At 52.2% G+C, this 15,097-nt stretch overlaps 1 protein-coding gene across 1 annotated transcript in view; it reads left to right on the forward strand.

Moving 5' to 3' along the window:
• NXN (nucleoredoxin) overlaps nucleotides 1-14,580 on the forward strand; it is a 98,291-nt gene extending 83,711 nt beyond the window's left edge. Inside the window, exons 7-8 of the mRNA XM_005298160.5 lie at nucleotides 1,894-2,018; nucleotides 13,411-14,580. Of these exons, the coding sequence (XP_005298217.1) occupies nucleotides 1,894-2,018; nucleotides 13,411-13,593 (308 nt within the window). The 3' untranslated portion in view covers nucleotides 13,594-14,580. The remainder of the gene's footprint in view (nucleotides 1-1,893; nucleotides 2,019-13,410) is intronic.
• Nucleotides 14,581-15,097: the final 517 nt, after the last annotated feature.

The raw sequence follows: 15,097 nt of genomic DNA on the forward strand, positions 1-15,097 counted from the left end.
GTGGTTTTTTACCCACGAAAGCTTACGCCCAAATAAATCTGTTAGTCTTTAAAGTGCCACCGGACTCTTTGTTGTTTTTCTAATTTAACTGAATCTTTTTAGTCTCCAGGTATTGCCTGGACCAGTGGATCTCAACCTATTTACCATTGTGGGCCGCATATGCAGCTCTCTCTCGTGTTCTGTGGGCCATAGCCACACAATATATATACACTCCCTGTATGGATGGCACATGGACCACAGCTGTGTGCTGACTGGGTGGGCTGCAGGTTGAGAACTACTGGCCTAGACCGAGGTTGCCGCGCACAATGCAATTGTCGCTCTAGCAGGTCCAGGGAAGAGGTGGCATTTACAGAGACATCCCATGTCCTTTCACATACCCAGCATTTTAGGAGCAGTTTCTGCTCTGTTTAATGAATACTGTGCTAGCACTCTCCATCCAAGCCTCTCCAGACACACTCTGAACACTCATTAAGTGTCACAGCCATCCTGCAAAGCAGGAAATTAACTCCACATTTTACAGACAGATAAACAAAGCACAGAACGGCGAAGAGATTTGACCAAGGATACATAGCAAGTCAGTGGCATCGTTAGGAAAAGAATGCAGGAGTCATTGTTCCCTCAGCGCCTGGCTCCAGTCACTAGACGCCCTCTTTTTGAAAGTCCCCAAGTCAGTTAGATTTACCAGTGTTTTGAAACGGAGAATCCCTCCTTTGGGGGCATCTGGATAGCAACGACTGTGCTTTGTTTTATGGTCCTAGAGCTCAATACTTCAACTCTGGAGGAGAGCGATACCCCGTAAATAATAGAAGCCTCTGAGCGGCTTCAGGCTCTGGAGAAAGGGCTGGGATCTCTAGGCCTTTGGGGGAGGGGTTCTAGGCTGCAGCATTTGGCTCAACGGAGCATCAATTATGAATATGACAAGTTTATGGGGTAGGTCGGCCACAGCACAGAGAGCTGAGTTGGAGTTTAGCCAGTAGAGTTTGTGTGTAGAAAATCAATCACAGTCCACCCCCATCGCTCTCTCACACACAGAGACACTGCAGATGATAGCTCTGGAAGCTGTTTAAACAAGTGAGGGAACCGGGGGGAGCAGAGAAGCTGTGTCTGGTGGGCCATGTCTCTGTCCAAGGGCAGGCAGAGCTCCCTGCTGTGGTGGGATGGGTATTCTCTCAGCGTCACCTCCAGCAGCTGGAGGGTCGGTCTCGTGCTGGCAGCGGGGCAGTCTGCGCCGCTGAGAACTCGGTGGTGGCACAGTTACCAAGAGGCATGTCCGGGGGAGTTCACGGCGGGGCTGTTTTTTCCTTTGTTTTGATGCTGAAAGCTGCCCCGCATTGAGCTCTTTTCATCTAGCTGCTGCTCAAGGACAGGTTGTGTCTCTTCCTTCCAACCAAGCATTGGTACTTCATTCGTGGCTGGCGTTGGCTTGATGTTCTCATCCCTTTCCACTGCACCTCTGCCAAGTCCCAGCTCGTTCCATAGGGCTGCTGCTGTAGAGACTCACAAGTGGGCAAGCGCCTGAGCAGTCATCCCAAGGTGGACAGACGGGCGGAGAGGGGACAGGCAGTGTCAGATCAGCGTGCTCTCTGGTCTCCAAATGGCTGACTAGCTTCTCGGTGTGTGTTTGGCCCTGCGCTTCAGGGGAGCAAATGCTGCAATGTTTTGGGAGCAGGAGCTGCTCCTCCGGTAGGATTTATTTCCCAGGCTCATGAAAGTACGTTTCAGCTGCTCCCTAATTGCTACAAGGCCACACTGGCTTTGAAGTTGCTGCCACGTGTTCTGGCTCCTCTTTTCTCCATGGAATAAAGCCTCCCGTAACACAGGGTCTTTGGATCCGCTTGATTGTAACCTCCCTCTTGTGTTGCCTTTTTCTCTCCCGCTGCCCGTGCCCTGCAGATTCGGAGGATGACGGGGAGTCGGAGGCAGCTAAACAACTGATTCAGCCGATAGCAGAAAAAATCATTGCCAAGTACAAAGCCAAAGACGAGGAGGCGCCGCTGCTGTTCTTTGTGGCAGGAGAGGTAAGAGGGAGAGGAACTTCCTTGGCTTTATTTTTTCTGCTTTTTACATTAAGGGCCCGATTCTGCGGCTCTTAGACCTGTAATTCCCATTGAGGCCGGGAGTTCTGTGTGGGGCAGGGCTGCAGGACCAGGATTTTTATCAACTACACAAGCATCTGCTTCTCTTTGGAAAGTAATTTGGGGGACTTCCTGCACGTCTTGCGAAGAGTGAGCTGACCTCCCACCCACCCTGGAGCACCTGCCCCCGAGGATCTCCTGGCATTTTACAGTCACGAATAAATACACGAATGTAGTACTTGTCCCCAGTATACAGGGGAGTAAACGGGCACAGAGCGAGCCTGGTACAGAACCCAGGAATCCTGGGTCCCAGCAGCCCGGCTCTAACCACTAGACACTGGTTTTTAACAAACCAATCAAAATAGCATTTTGGGAACACAAACTCCCCAGCTTCAGGCCTCTATTTGATAAAACTCAAACTAACCCCAGAAGTTTCCAAGCAGCCAAAGAGAGCGTGACACTCCTAGCATTCTTTAAATGTTTTGCCCTTAAGACGAATGGGGAAGTGGGGTTGGCAGGATTGCCGCACTGCAGGGGTTGTTGGCTTTGAAACTCCTCTTGTGCCAGTTTTCTCTTTGACTTTCCTATCAAATGAGGCCTGTGGTAACATAACATGGCTTGGGGCTGACTTCATGAACAGGTTGCTTGTATTCAGATGACAGCCTGGGGGCCAGGGCAGAGTTTTGAGGATAGAACCAAAGGGTTTTCTAGATTCTCAGATGTTGTTTAACTGATCGGAGACTCTCAATGCAAGACTCTGGTGTGACTTGTCCATTCCTGACTTTCAAGCCACATGAGACTGTGGAGTAACATCCCAAGCAGAGAGAGGCCCTTCCCTGGAGACATCGATAGACAGGACAGAGCTCTAGTAAACAGGCAGTGGGGAACAGTCTTACTGTGCTTTTCAGAAGAGTGGCCTAGCTGGGACCTGACAGGAGCTCTCCATTTCTGATTCATAGGGGCCACTAATGCCTTTGCCCTCGCTGGATGAGGACTTGATGCAATCAGCGTGCACTCTCCCTCTGTCTGGGGGGTATGGAGAGGGGCGGGGGGAGTAGAGGTTGCCACCCACTGCAAGGAGTAGAGACCACTCCGCTGGTACTGAAGGTTCAGAGGCTAAGAATTCAGAGCCAGCATCTCAATGACTGGACTAAAGACGTAACATTTACAGGCTTCCCCTGATGGGGAGGGTGTGTTTGAATCCGAGAGTGATGTCACGTTGTCAATAGCCCTGCTTCACCCGCCCAGACTGCGCTGCTCTGGGGACTCAGTGCCCTGAGGGGAGATGATGCTTTAACTGGGAGAAGAAGCTGAGTGGCACTTGTTAATTGTGCTCTCTGTTTGCACCCCCCGCAGCCACTCCAAAAACGTACAGGGCGGGCTGGTCAGGCCTAGGGCAGGCGGGGGTGTGTGTGAAATGCATTGCTCAGCACATCCCTTTGGAGCATTGAGCCAAACTGGCCCACTTCTGTTGAATGCGGCCCTGTAACGAAGTGTGCTCTAGTGGCCTCTAATTGGAGGCATTCCTGCGTGAGATTTATCGAGAGCTCCCAAGTGGAGCCGACAACCCCGTGATGGATGTGTCTCTGCGGTCCAGCTTCTGTCTGTCTAGAGAAGGAGCAGTGAGCGTGTTCCTGGTGTCCTGGAGGGAAGCGCCCCTCCCTGGCTGTGCAGCGTGCTCGGAGCTGCAGGGACAGGCGGGTGTCCTGTCCAGAGGCATCCCTGCTGTTCAGAGGCTTTGCAGATGGTGCCTCTGGCTGGCTGAGTACCGCATGTCCTGGCAGCCTGCTGTGTGCTCCATCACATGCTGCGAGAGCCTCGCTGGCAGTGGGCAGGGTGAATTCTCTTGGTGTGTTGTCAGTGCATCGTGCTTCCCCCCTCGCTGGGTGCAAGAGGTCCTTCGATCACATCTCGGCGACTCCAGGGCTGCACCAGGTTTCCCTTTACACTCTCTCCACAGCTCTGCATGGTAGGTGACCAGCAGTCCTCTGGCTGAGGTTGCTCAAATGTGATTCCTTCCTCAGCTGGCCAGAGAGGTTTCTGCAGGGCAATGCAAAGACCCTCCCTCTTCCTGGCCCTGCTCCACGGGCTGAGCAGGCTGCCTTGGATGTTCTATTATGGTCCTGAAAATGAACATAGGCAATTGGGGACTCCAGGAGATTGGTGGGTCTCCAGCTTTCTGTTGGGTCCTGAGGTTGGGCCTTGGCTCTGAGCTGGATGACTCCTGGGCTCTGCGTAGTCCCTCTGCCAGGGCTGTCGCTGAAGGAGAATGAGTTGGAAGTCTCCGGGGCACCTCATGAATATTAGAAAACTGGCCAGCTGGCTTGGATCTAAAAAGAACTGACCTGAACCTTCCCCAGAGACTGACAGGAACCCAGGAAGGCTGGGGAGAACTAGGCTCCTTTCCCTGATCCCACTTCCTTGCACCTTTTGTGGGCACGGCTAGAAGTGGAAGCGCCAAAATACAGCGGCAGAGACAGGACGCCCCACAACTCCTAGGAGAGTCTGCGCACGAGACATGCAGCTGCATTTTTGGCTGCTGGACGGAACTTCCGAACTCTTGGAAGTTTGCTGGTTGCTGCTTCTAATACTAAGCCCCTCAGTATTTATTGCACAGACAGGAAACTTGGCAGGGCAGGCAAAGAGATGAACAAATGCAAACCAGCCTTTTCTTTCAGTCCTTGCTGGCTGCTAGGTGTGTCCGACCCCATTCAGCAATACCCTGGCATGGTGCGGCGTGCAGAGGTACTCCTTTAAGGCCCTGTTTTCTTGCTACACCCCAGCAGCACCAAGGGGAGGTCGGGATCAATACCTAAATCTTATTCCCTGGGGAGCTGGCAGCTGACCAAAGCAATTGCTGCAGTGCCACCACTTCCTCGGGCCAGTGTAGGAAAGGGGCTTTTGCGTCTGACACAGGCACCAGGGGCTGACTCCAGTGTGGGTGTGCAAGGATGCAGCTCCCGTGGGGATCACTGAGCCAGATTCAGTGACGTGACTAGCAGGGCACGTTGCAGGCCAGGTGGAAGTGATTTGGCATGCAGTGGGTGAACAAGAGGAGTGGGGAACTCGTGCGTAGCTTCTCTGCAAGCTGCATGTGGTCAGTGAAACGGCAACAAGCATAGGGCTGAGTGTTGGGAATGCCTAGGCCTAAGTTTGGGTCAGCACAACCCCAGCAATTTCACTGGCTGGCACAAGGGGGGCTGAGCGCAGCATTTGACCTTGCTGTGGGACCTTTCACGCTCCAGGCCTGTTTCCTCGTGTGTCCAGTGGAGACAGCGTTTCCCTAGCTGGCTGGGGGCTGTGAGGATGGGGGTTTGTAGAAAGCCTAGAAGCCCAATGGAAGGAGCTCAGTGTGAACAGATCTTGTCAGCCCTTTCCTAGCCTGTGCCGGTCAGGCTGTCACTGTAGGCTTGAAAATTACAAACATGTTTTAAACAAGGATTGGAAAATCCATGGTGCCCTTTAACTCCCCTGGCAGGGCCCAGGAGGAAGGGGTCTGTGTCTCCCTTCCAGGCACCCAAAGCAGGCGGCTGTCCCAGGGAATCGCCGAGCATGGGGCAGGTGCAAAGCCTCCCATGGCTGTGTAACATACGTGCATGTGCCCAGTCCCCGTGCGCACACCCAGCCCTTAGTGCTCCCCTCAGGGCCGCATGGGGCCTGGAGCAAGTCAGTTCCCTCCTGAGCTCCATTGCACACAGAGGGGAGCCTACTGTCCCACCCCTGCGGCTCCCTCCCCCACTCCAGGGGCGTGCGCTGCTCTCCGTGACACACACGTCCATCTCTCTCACACGCCGTACCCCGCCCCCACTAACATCATCCCCCTCCCCGGCTCAGCCCGGCTCTCTGAATAACCTCCTTGTTAGAAAGGCGTGTATTAGAACGGTGCTGTGCTCGCGCCCCTCCCCTGTAGCCTCTGGAGCGTTTTCTTCCCTAGCCCTCTTGCTCGCTGGCAGTAGCTGAAACACTGATGCTTATTCATGCTGCTGCCAGCTTCCCAGCCTCTATGAGTGGGGGAGCATCCTGAAAGTCCCATTCATCACCTTCTCAATAGCTCCGACTGCCGGCTCCATGGCCATCCCTGCATTGCCGGTGGCCCTGCTCAGCCCTGGCTCTGCAGCTTACAATGCGGCCTGCGCGGGCGCCGCCCACTTCTCTCCCGGCGCCTCTGAGGCCCATTTGCATTTATTAGAAGGTTGCAGTGGTTTTGCAACAGTCCAATAAAGGGTGGGAACTCCTGCTGCCTTGCGTCTGGGCTGGCTCTTGTGACTCACGAGCCGGCTTCATCTTCAGGCCCATCAGCCGGTTCCAGGTCGGAAGAAGCGCAGGTTGGAAACGTCTGGGGAAAATGCGGTGCTAAGGCCCTCAGCAGTTTCACAGAAACAAAGCCGCAGAGACTGGTCAGTCATTCCTCCCCTGCCACATCCACCATCGAACTGGCTGCTCTCGAAACCCCCCGCATTATAAATTACCTTCCGTGGCTGGTCACAGCTAAGTGCTGCAGGCTACCCAGCTGACTAAAAAAATTTTTATTACCGCTGTTGAAAAAATGACTCTGGAAAAAGGCCCAATTTCAGATGCTGCACATTCTGGGTTTGGCCACATTAACTGGAGCGCAGAAAAAAGCATCCTACTATGGTGCTTGGAGCCAGGAGTGAGAAATGAATCACTCCAGCCCTGGCTTTGTAATTCCGCAGCTCTGGCAGTGACAAATTGGTTTTTACCCTTTCCCCAGAGCTCTGATTTCCCTGCACGCATTGACCAAAATTAATGCAACCCCTGCTGCACATGCCCCCACCAAGCAGCGCTCTGGTTGGATTCATTACAGCCTCCGCGTGTGTCTGGGGACATCTTGGACGAGGCTCTATTGTTCCAGGATTCTCTCCAAAATATGTTGTTGAATTGTCATTCTTTAATTGGTTGTGTGCTCGCGTACCTTCCGCGAGCTCAGATGTCACGTCTGTTCCTTGGCTCTGCGCCTCTGACATTTCACACCCTTCCATTCGTGCTTTGCTCTTCTCTGGCACCTTGTGTCCGATGATCACAAAGCATTTCACAAACCACAGCGATATTGGTACTGAAACCAGTATGATGGTTGGTACTACGCGATCTACCACAACTACGTAGATCTTCATACCCAGAGCTGGAAGAGAACTCAGATTCCCCTGCTCCAAAAGCACAGGCCCTTACCATTTGAGTTAAAGGAAAATCTCCATTAGCAGCAATCAGCACAGAGCCTGTGTCACACAATTGATCTGTTCTGATCCCATCCAGCAGAGGGCAGTGACATACACACATTGGCCAGCTCATTCTAGTACTATCCTGTTTTACAGAGGAGGAAACTGAGGCACGGAGTAGTCAGGTGACTTGTCCGAGGCCACATAGTGACCCAGTGGCAGAATGGTGAATAGAACCTGGAACCCCCTAGCTTCTTGTCCTGTGCTGTAACCACTAGGTTACGCAAAGAGCAGGGCCATTAGGAAAATTACAGTTTGTACTAATACTAGTCAGGTGCGGTGGTGCGCAAATTTAATCCCATAAGAACGGCCATACTGGGTCAGACCAAAGGTCCATCTAGCCCAGTATCCTGTCTTCTGACAGTGGCCAGTGCCAGGGGCCTCAGAGGGAACAAACAGAACAGGGAATCATCAAGTGATCCATTCCTTGTCAACCATCCCCAGCCTGTGGCAAACAGAGGCTAGGGACACCATCCCTGCCCATCCTGGCTAATAGCCATTGATGGACCTATCCTCCATGAATTTATCTAGTTCTTTTTTGAACCCTCTTATAGTCTTGGCCTTCACAACATCCTCTGGCAAGGAGTTCCACAGGTTGACTGTGCGTTGTGTGGGAGGCTGAGGCTGGCGGATCGCTCAGGGATTCTGGGCTGTGGTGCTGATCAAGTGTCCGGTGCCACTGACAGCCTGGCCAGCAGGTGGCTGAAGGACTGGCTGGAACAACACGAATGACGTGTTGTGACCTGCGCTCTCTCTGTGAGGGCTGATGGACCGATTGATCAAGGTGACTAACTTTGTACCAGTTTGCTAGACGGACTTGGGCTATTTCACCCAGTGCCCACTGCCTCCCTCCCACTTGAGATGCATGTTGCCCTGGCCCTCCATGGATCTTGGTCCACCTAAGTCCCAGGCTTGCAATCAGTTGCAGTCGGAGTGGGCAGTGGAGGCACTGTGCACAGGAGGGAGGGAGGGAACAGCGTTAGCTGGCAAAGGCTGAAGTATGTCGTGCGAGTACGTGCACGACTGTTCTAACATCTCTCTTGTTCTCTCATGCATGTGCATGGTGGTGGCTGGGAGGGGGAAGGGGGCCAGTGGAAGGGAGTGTCTATTCATGTCCTGGCTGGGGCAGGGTGGGTGGGTTAAGCAGAGCATTGAGAAGTGAACAGCAAATCCCTCCAGCCCTCATGGGTCGCCGAGAGGCTGTTGTGTAGCCTACAGCTGACTGGGCACGCTTGAAGCAGCTAAAGAAACAATGGCTTTGTGCTGAGATTGGATTTCTGAGCTGGCATGCCATTCTCTCAGGACACGCTAGGCGAGAGCATCCTGGCGTCCTCGGGGAAGGGGGCCTTTACCTCTAGCTCCTTGCTTTTATCTCGGTAGCCTGGGTGGCACTGACTTGCTCTTGGAGCTTTCTTAGTTGCTCTCCTTGTCTTGTGACAGACAGTTCTGGGCAGAGGAGTGCAAACCCACCTACTACTCAGAGCTGGTAGTGGCTGCAGGGCTCAGATGAAACTTTCCTGCATCTCCTGCTTTTCTTTCTTTGGGCTTTATGCTCAGGGGCAGTTGGCCCCAAGGAGGTCATTCCCACCCCCGCCCATTACAGCTGTCTCCGTTAAGGGTGGTGCAAAGTCTACAAGAGTATGGGGTGTTCTGGCTCAGCCATCCTCATTCCATCAGGCCACCCCACGGCGTGAAATCACTGCCGCAGTGAGTCTCCATTTGTTGGTCACTAGGAATGCTGCAACCAAGGCGGCTCAGTCCAGGACTTGGGGGGCTACGGTTTGGGCATAGAAATGGGCTCATCTCATGCTTAGCGCCTCTTGGCTAACTGCTGTAGCGCAGCCCAGGGGTAAACGCTGGCCACTCATTAGAGGAGCTGCTCCATCTTCATCTGAACAGTGAGCGCAGCACCTCATTAAGCACTGCATGATGGGATTTGTAGTCTCTCTGGGCTGCACCTCTGTATTACAGATGATGGCGGAGCAGTCAGTTCCACTGTTTGCAGCATCAGGCCAACCTACACACAGAAATTGTCCAGTATGAGGATGGGCAAAAACCATTTTGCCGGTGCACGTTGCAGTGCGTGTTCGCACAGCAGCATGCTGTGTCGCTACAGTTGTGGGGCACTGGGAGTAGGTTTCCCAGCCCTCTGGCTCATACAGTAGTGAACAGGGCTACAGAGCCCCAGAGTTAGCCTTAATATTGGTGAGCGTCCCCTCAGAGAAGAGAGGGAACAAGACGATTAATGGGAATACAGATGAGAGAGGACAGATTGGGGTTGGATGACATGAGGTAAATAAGCCCAAATGATACCTAGGTCGTGTCCACTTAGCGACCAGGGTCCCATAGTCAGTAGTTCAGTAAGTTCCCTACTAACAGGCTGCATGGTGGAAGTGGGTTATAGAGGGATCTGAATGAGGTCTGGCTGATGCTTGCCCAGGGGTCTCTTAGAGGGTGTTCCAGGTGGATGGACAGCACCATGGAGGTGTTTGCGTGAGGAGGAGAGTGTCCAGACTGACCTGATGGGGGGAGAGGCACAGTGCTGGGATAAAGGAGCTCCTTCCGTCTGCTTGCTCTCTAGGGATCTGCGTTTCCTTGGCTCAGATAAGGACTGCTTTGGAGGAGAGAAGCGTGTCGGAGCTTTTTCTGCATTCTGCAGTTTTGATTTGAGAAACCAGGGCCCAGTAGGAAAGGCTCTTCGCCTTTATCTTCAAATACGTTGATCAAATCCAGGCAACTGGGGGAGACACCTGGCTGTTTGTCCGAATCAAGGGCTTGCTGCTACGAATTTCAACAGAGCACATTTAGCAAAAGGCCTTTCCAGGGAGGTGTGTTTGAAGGGAACTTGCCTGCAGAGAGAGCTGTTCTCTTTGTTCTGGCATTCGCTGTATCTCAGGAAAATAGATCAGAGGTTCCAAGGCTCAGGATAGAAAAGACTTGTCAGGTTGTCATGTTCGTCCATTTCTCCACCATCACTAATCTGTCTCCTGCAGGATCTTTTCCAGGACTTGTCCAGTTTTAAATCACCCAGTGCTTCCACCACTTCCCTCGAGGGGCCTATTCTTCAGCTGTACAGTTCTGACCTTTCCTTCTTTCCTGCCTCTGCTCCTAGCTATCCCCTTCTCCCTAGAACTGCCCTAGACAATCAGCGTCTCTCCCGCCTTGGGGCTTAGACATGCCAAACACATGTAGGTGGTTATTGTATTCCCTCCACCCCTCAGGCATTACATAGCCACGCTGCACATAGTTGGGTCTTTTCATCTTCCCTCCTCCCGTGATTGTTATTCCTGCTCTTCTCTGAGCTCCTTTCGGTACTGGTAACTGCCTCCCTCCGGGACGGGACGCTCGAGTGCTCTGCGGGAGTTGAAGGGCAGAGTGGGCTGATGAACCAGACAGGTGAAGATGAATGCCTGGCAGCGCTGTCGCATGGGAACAGCGGGAGCTTGCAGCAGTGCAGCTAATGGCAGGCAGCGAGCAGCAGCCAGGATAGGGCACTGCTCCCTGCTCGTCAGTTACACTCCATGATCCCGGGGGGGGGGGGAGAGAAGTGGAGCAAGCCTGGCAGCCTTGGGGGGATGCGCTGGTCTGCTGCATGGCTTCTCCTGCGTTTATAGGGAAACCTGCTGGAGAGTTTCAAACCTAGCTAAGTGGTAAGGGGGGTTGTGTTAAGTTAGATGGAACGTACGGACTAAAGGTGTTAACATAACCCAGTCACTGTCCAGCATTCAGCAAGGTTTGGGGCTGGCAGACAGAAACCTCTGCCAACTCAGAGGCAAACACACCATTAACAATCCTGTTAACCTTGTATCGAAGACAGAGCAAAGAAGGCAAAACAGGTAAAGCATTTGCAGTGTAAAGTGCTGGGAAAGGCTTTCATTTGAACCACATCCCTTGTTCCTTTTCCTTTAGCTGGAGAGCACTGTTAGAAGGCTGCCCCCCGTTGGACCGTCCCTCTGACGGTAACAAAGATGATAATGACTGTCCTTGGCGCGGGGGAGAAATATGTTGAGATGGGCGAGAGCTGATGTTGCTGTTAAAGTCTGATCCTGGTCCTCCCCAGGTGGTGGTTGGGATTCAGCTGGAGATGGTGGAAGTGGTGATATCTGGGTTGCTCTCTCTGGCCGGGTCAGGACATTTCTCCGGATCATGATGATGAACCCCAGGGATCTCAGGAGATTGTGGGGGTGGCCACCATGAAGCTTGCTCCAGTAGCCAGTTTTTCTCACCAAAGTCTCTTTCTTTAACCCACAAAGAGAGTGGTGGGTCCAATAACCCATCATTTCATCCACCAATTTTGGTTCACTGATTTCTGGTTCCAAACTTTTCTTATTTACCAGGCATGATCTTAACACTGTTGATGAGTTCTGGCCCTAGGAATCTGAGTTGCCCTCGGAGTGGGGTGACACCCAGGCCGGAAAGCAAACCGGCCACCAGGTCAACCCATCGAATCCAAATGGGTTGACCTGGTGGCCGGAAAGCAAACCGGACGCCAGGTCAACCCAGTAGATTCAGCGGGTTGACCTGGTGCCCTTTAAGCATGACTCTTAAGCCTCCGCCGGACCGCCTGGGGAATGACTATTAAGCCTGCCCCCGGAGTACTTGGGGGACGACTATTAAGCTTTCCCCCTGGAGCGCCCGGGGGACGATGATTAAGCCTCTCCTGGACTGCCCGGGGGACGACTATTAAGCCTCCCCTGGAACGACTATTAAGCCTGCCCCCGGAGTACCCGGGGGACGACTATTAAGCCTCCCCCAGACCTGCTCCCTCTCGACTATTAAGCCCCCCTTCTGTGGTCCTCAGGACCACTGCCGCGCTGCCCTCGGAGTGGGGTGACACCCGGGCTGGAAAGCAAACCGGCCACCAGGTCAACCCATTGAATCCATTGGGTTGACCATCCAGGGGAGTGGGGGAAAACCGGACTCCCAGGCCTGTGCTGTAACCATTCAGACCAGTGGTTCTCAGCCTTTTTTTACGTAGGGACCCCTAAACTTAAATAGATAAACCTGCAGACCCCCAACTCCTCCCTCATTATTTTGTTGCTCATAATTTGTTTCTCTTACGTTACTTTAATAGTTATCACAAATATTACTGTCAAGAAATTATTATTTGAACAGATCAACAACAAAACATAGCAAATCAAAATATTGACAGCTTACCTGATACTAATGCAATCCTTGGCCTTGTTTGGCAGCACACAGCTTGTCCAGTTGAGGGGTAATTTCAGTTAGGCAAGTGCAAAGGTCATCTTGAGCATTCATTCTTGAACAGTGTTTGATTTTTCGTGCTGGTGAGGGCAGAGAATCCATTTTCACATACTGAAGGTGCTTTAAATGATAAACTACAGTGTTCAAGGTGATATATGGGCAGCGCCAAGTCGCTATTGACTTGAAATGTCAGAACATGGTGTGTCATTATTATGTAGGTGCTGGCACATTCACAGACACCCTTGATTATACTGATGGACCCCAAGTTGAGAATCACTGCATTAGACCATACTCCTCTCTTTGTTGCCTGAGATCACTAATTATGTGGCAGTCCAAGGGCTGTCAAGTTGAAGAGTGAGGATCCCAGGATTGCCCACCAGTCTGCATCTCCCACAGCCGTATGTGTGATGCAGAAGACTGGCCAAGTCCTAAGGCTGAACAGATAGTCACTGTTCAGTTTGACTACCTCAGAGTTTAGCTGTTACTACAGCTAAACCGTACACCAATACATGGTCATAACAGCTGCTTGTTAGTAAGGATGACCAGGGCTGAAGCCAGAGAATTGTGATCCTGGTTTGGATTTTGATATCCATTCTCTCCCCACCCCCTCCAAATCTCAGGCCGTTGTGCTCAGGGTGGGAGAGCCATGCGATTCGATCCCAGGTCTGGATAAATTGTGTTTGCTAGTTTAAAGCATGAACTGTTTCAAGCCCTGTGGGGTTGGCTCAGTGCTTTGATTGGGGTTGGGATGGGGTGCTGTTCCCTTTGGCTTGATCACTGAGTTAAGCGTATTGTGCAGGGCCAGAGTTCTTCATGAAATGCGCAGCCTGGATGCTGTGTCACACCAGCCAATTCTCCATCCCTTGGGCTTCATTCTCTTTCTTGCTGGCTTTCAGGATGACATGACTGACTCCCTGCGGGATTACACCAACCTGCCCGAAGCGGCGCCCCTGCTCACCATCCTGGACATGTCGGCCAGAGCCAAGTACGTGATGGACGTCGAGGAAATCACTCCTGAGATTGTGGAAGCCTTTGTGAGCGACTTTCTAGCGGACAAGCTAAAACCTGAACCCATCTGAGGGGCTTTCAGCACCGACAGACGTTATTTAAAACTAGGTCTCTTCCTCCGCTAGCAGAGTGCTCAGCGTGTTCTCTCGCACGACCCAGTACCCAGCCTTCCTGTGGTGCCTTGTTTTACGCAATGAATCCTCCTCCTAAGCAGACTCCTGGAGATGCACTTTCAGCAGGGAGTCGCTGGCATTTGGAGACTTTGCTTGTGCTTCATGGTGATATATTCTCTAATAACCAGGCCAGAACTGTTACCGTATTGTTATTTTATACACGGCACTAGCTAGCAGGCAAACGTTTTGCATGGTGTTCTTGCCAACTTAAGCATCAGGCAGTGGACTGGGGTTCTCGGGGCTCTTATATTACACTCCTCTTCTCCCTTCTCATCTTCACCCTTCTCTCCTCTGCCCAGCCCTTCCCAGACAGACAATGCCAATGAAGCAATAAGAGAATTCTCCACTTTGCCACACAACCTCCTTTCCCTCTTCAGTATCAGTGAGCCCACAGTGCCAAGTCGAAGTGTAACTGCTGAAAAGCTCCATGTGGATTGGTCATGATGCAGCAAAGGTCTTCCTCCTAGTTCAAGAACTCCTGTTTCTAGATTGTATTTAGCCTCCCGCCACCTCCATACCAAACACACAGCAGCCTTAGTTAAGTGTCAGTCATATGCGTTTGGGGGAAATCCCACGTACCCACCATACACCCCCCAACCCTGAGCCAAAAGGAGAAACAATGCAGGGCTGCCCTGATCCTCCTCTGCTGTTCTGACATTTTCTCATTCTCTCTTGCCCTTTTCTTTCCTCTCCCCCGCTCCCTGGTATGAAATGTCCTCCCCCTACATTAGTTGATTAAGATGTTCTTTGTAGCTGTTTCCCAAGCCCGCCTTGATGGTGCTGTTCTAAACACAACCCCAAGCAGCTCAGCTGAGCCCCCAGAAAATTGAGGTTGTAAAAACTGTACATGGTGATTGGAACTTTGTAATAAAATAGTTACAGTCACCTGGTTCCTGGAGGTGCAGATTCCTCACAACAAAGCCATCGTTATGGCTGGGGTGAGGGTTTGGAGATGGGCCCGGGGGCAGGGGGGCTGAGGGAGAAGCATGTCTGGTGAAGACCTGCAGGCCTTACTCGCATGAGTAAAGGGTTTTAGTTTGGGGTCCTCATTGTGGCCTTTCTGTGCCCAAGGGGCTGCTGTACCAGTCTGTGGCTGGAACCAACCAACCTTGGTAGATCTTGGTGCTGTGTTTCATAGAAAGAGTTTGTTGTTAAATTGGAACGTGACTCCTGATTGCTGCAGGTTATGGGTTTATCCCATGTAGCCCCTTGTTAGAAGCATTTAAACTAGGCCTTCCAGTGCTGGAGAGTCCAGGTTTTCTGCTTGAGCGGGTCAACGGACACTACTGTGAACAGCTCCAGCACATGGCACGCATGCACACCCATTCCAGATCGGGACCACACATCTCAAAGAACCTCCAGTTACAGTAAGTAACCTCCTCTTAGAGATCCCGCTGTGTTC

Source organism: Chrysemys picta, chromosome 19 (assembly GCF_011386835.1).
Source record: "Chrysemys picta bellii isolate R12L10 chromosome 19, ASM1138683v2, whole genome shotgun sequence".
Lineage (NCBI taxonomy): Eukaryota > Metazoa > Chordata > Testudines > Emydidae > Chrysemys > Chrysemys picta.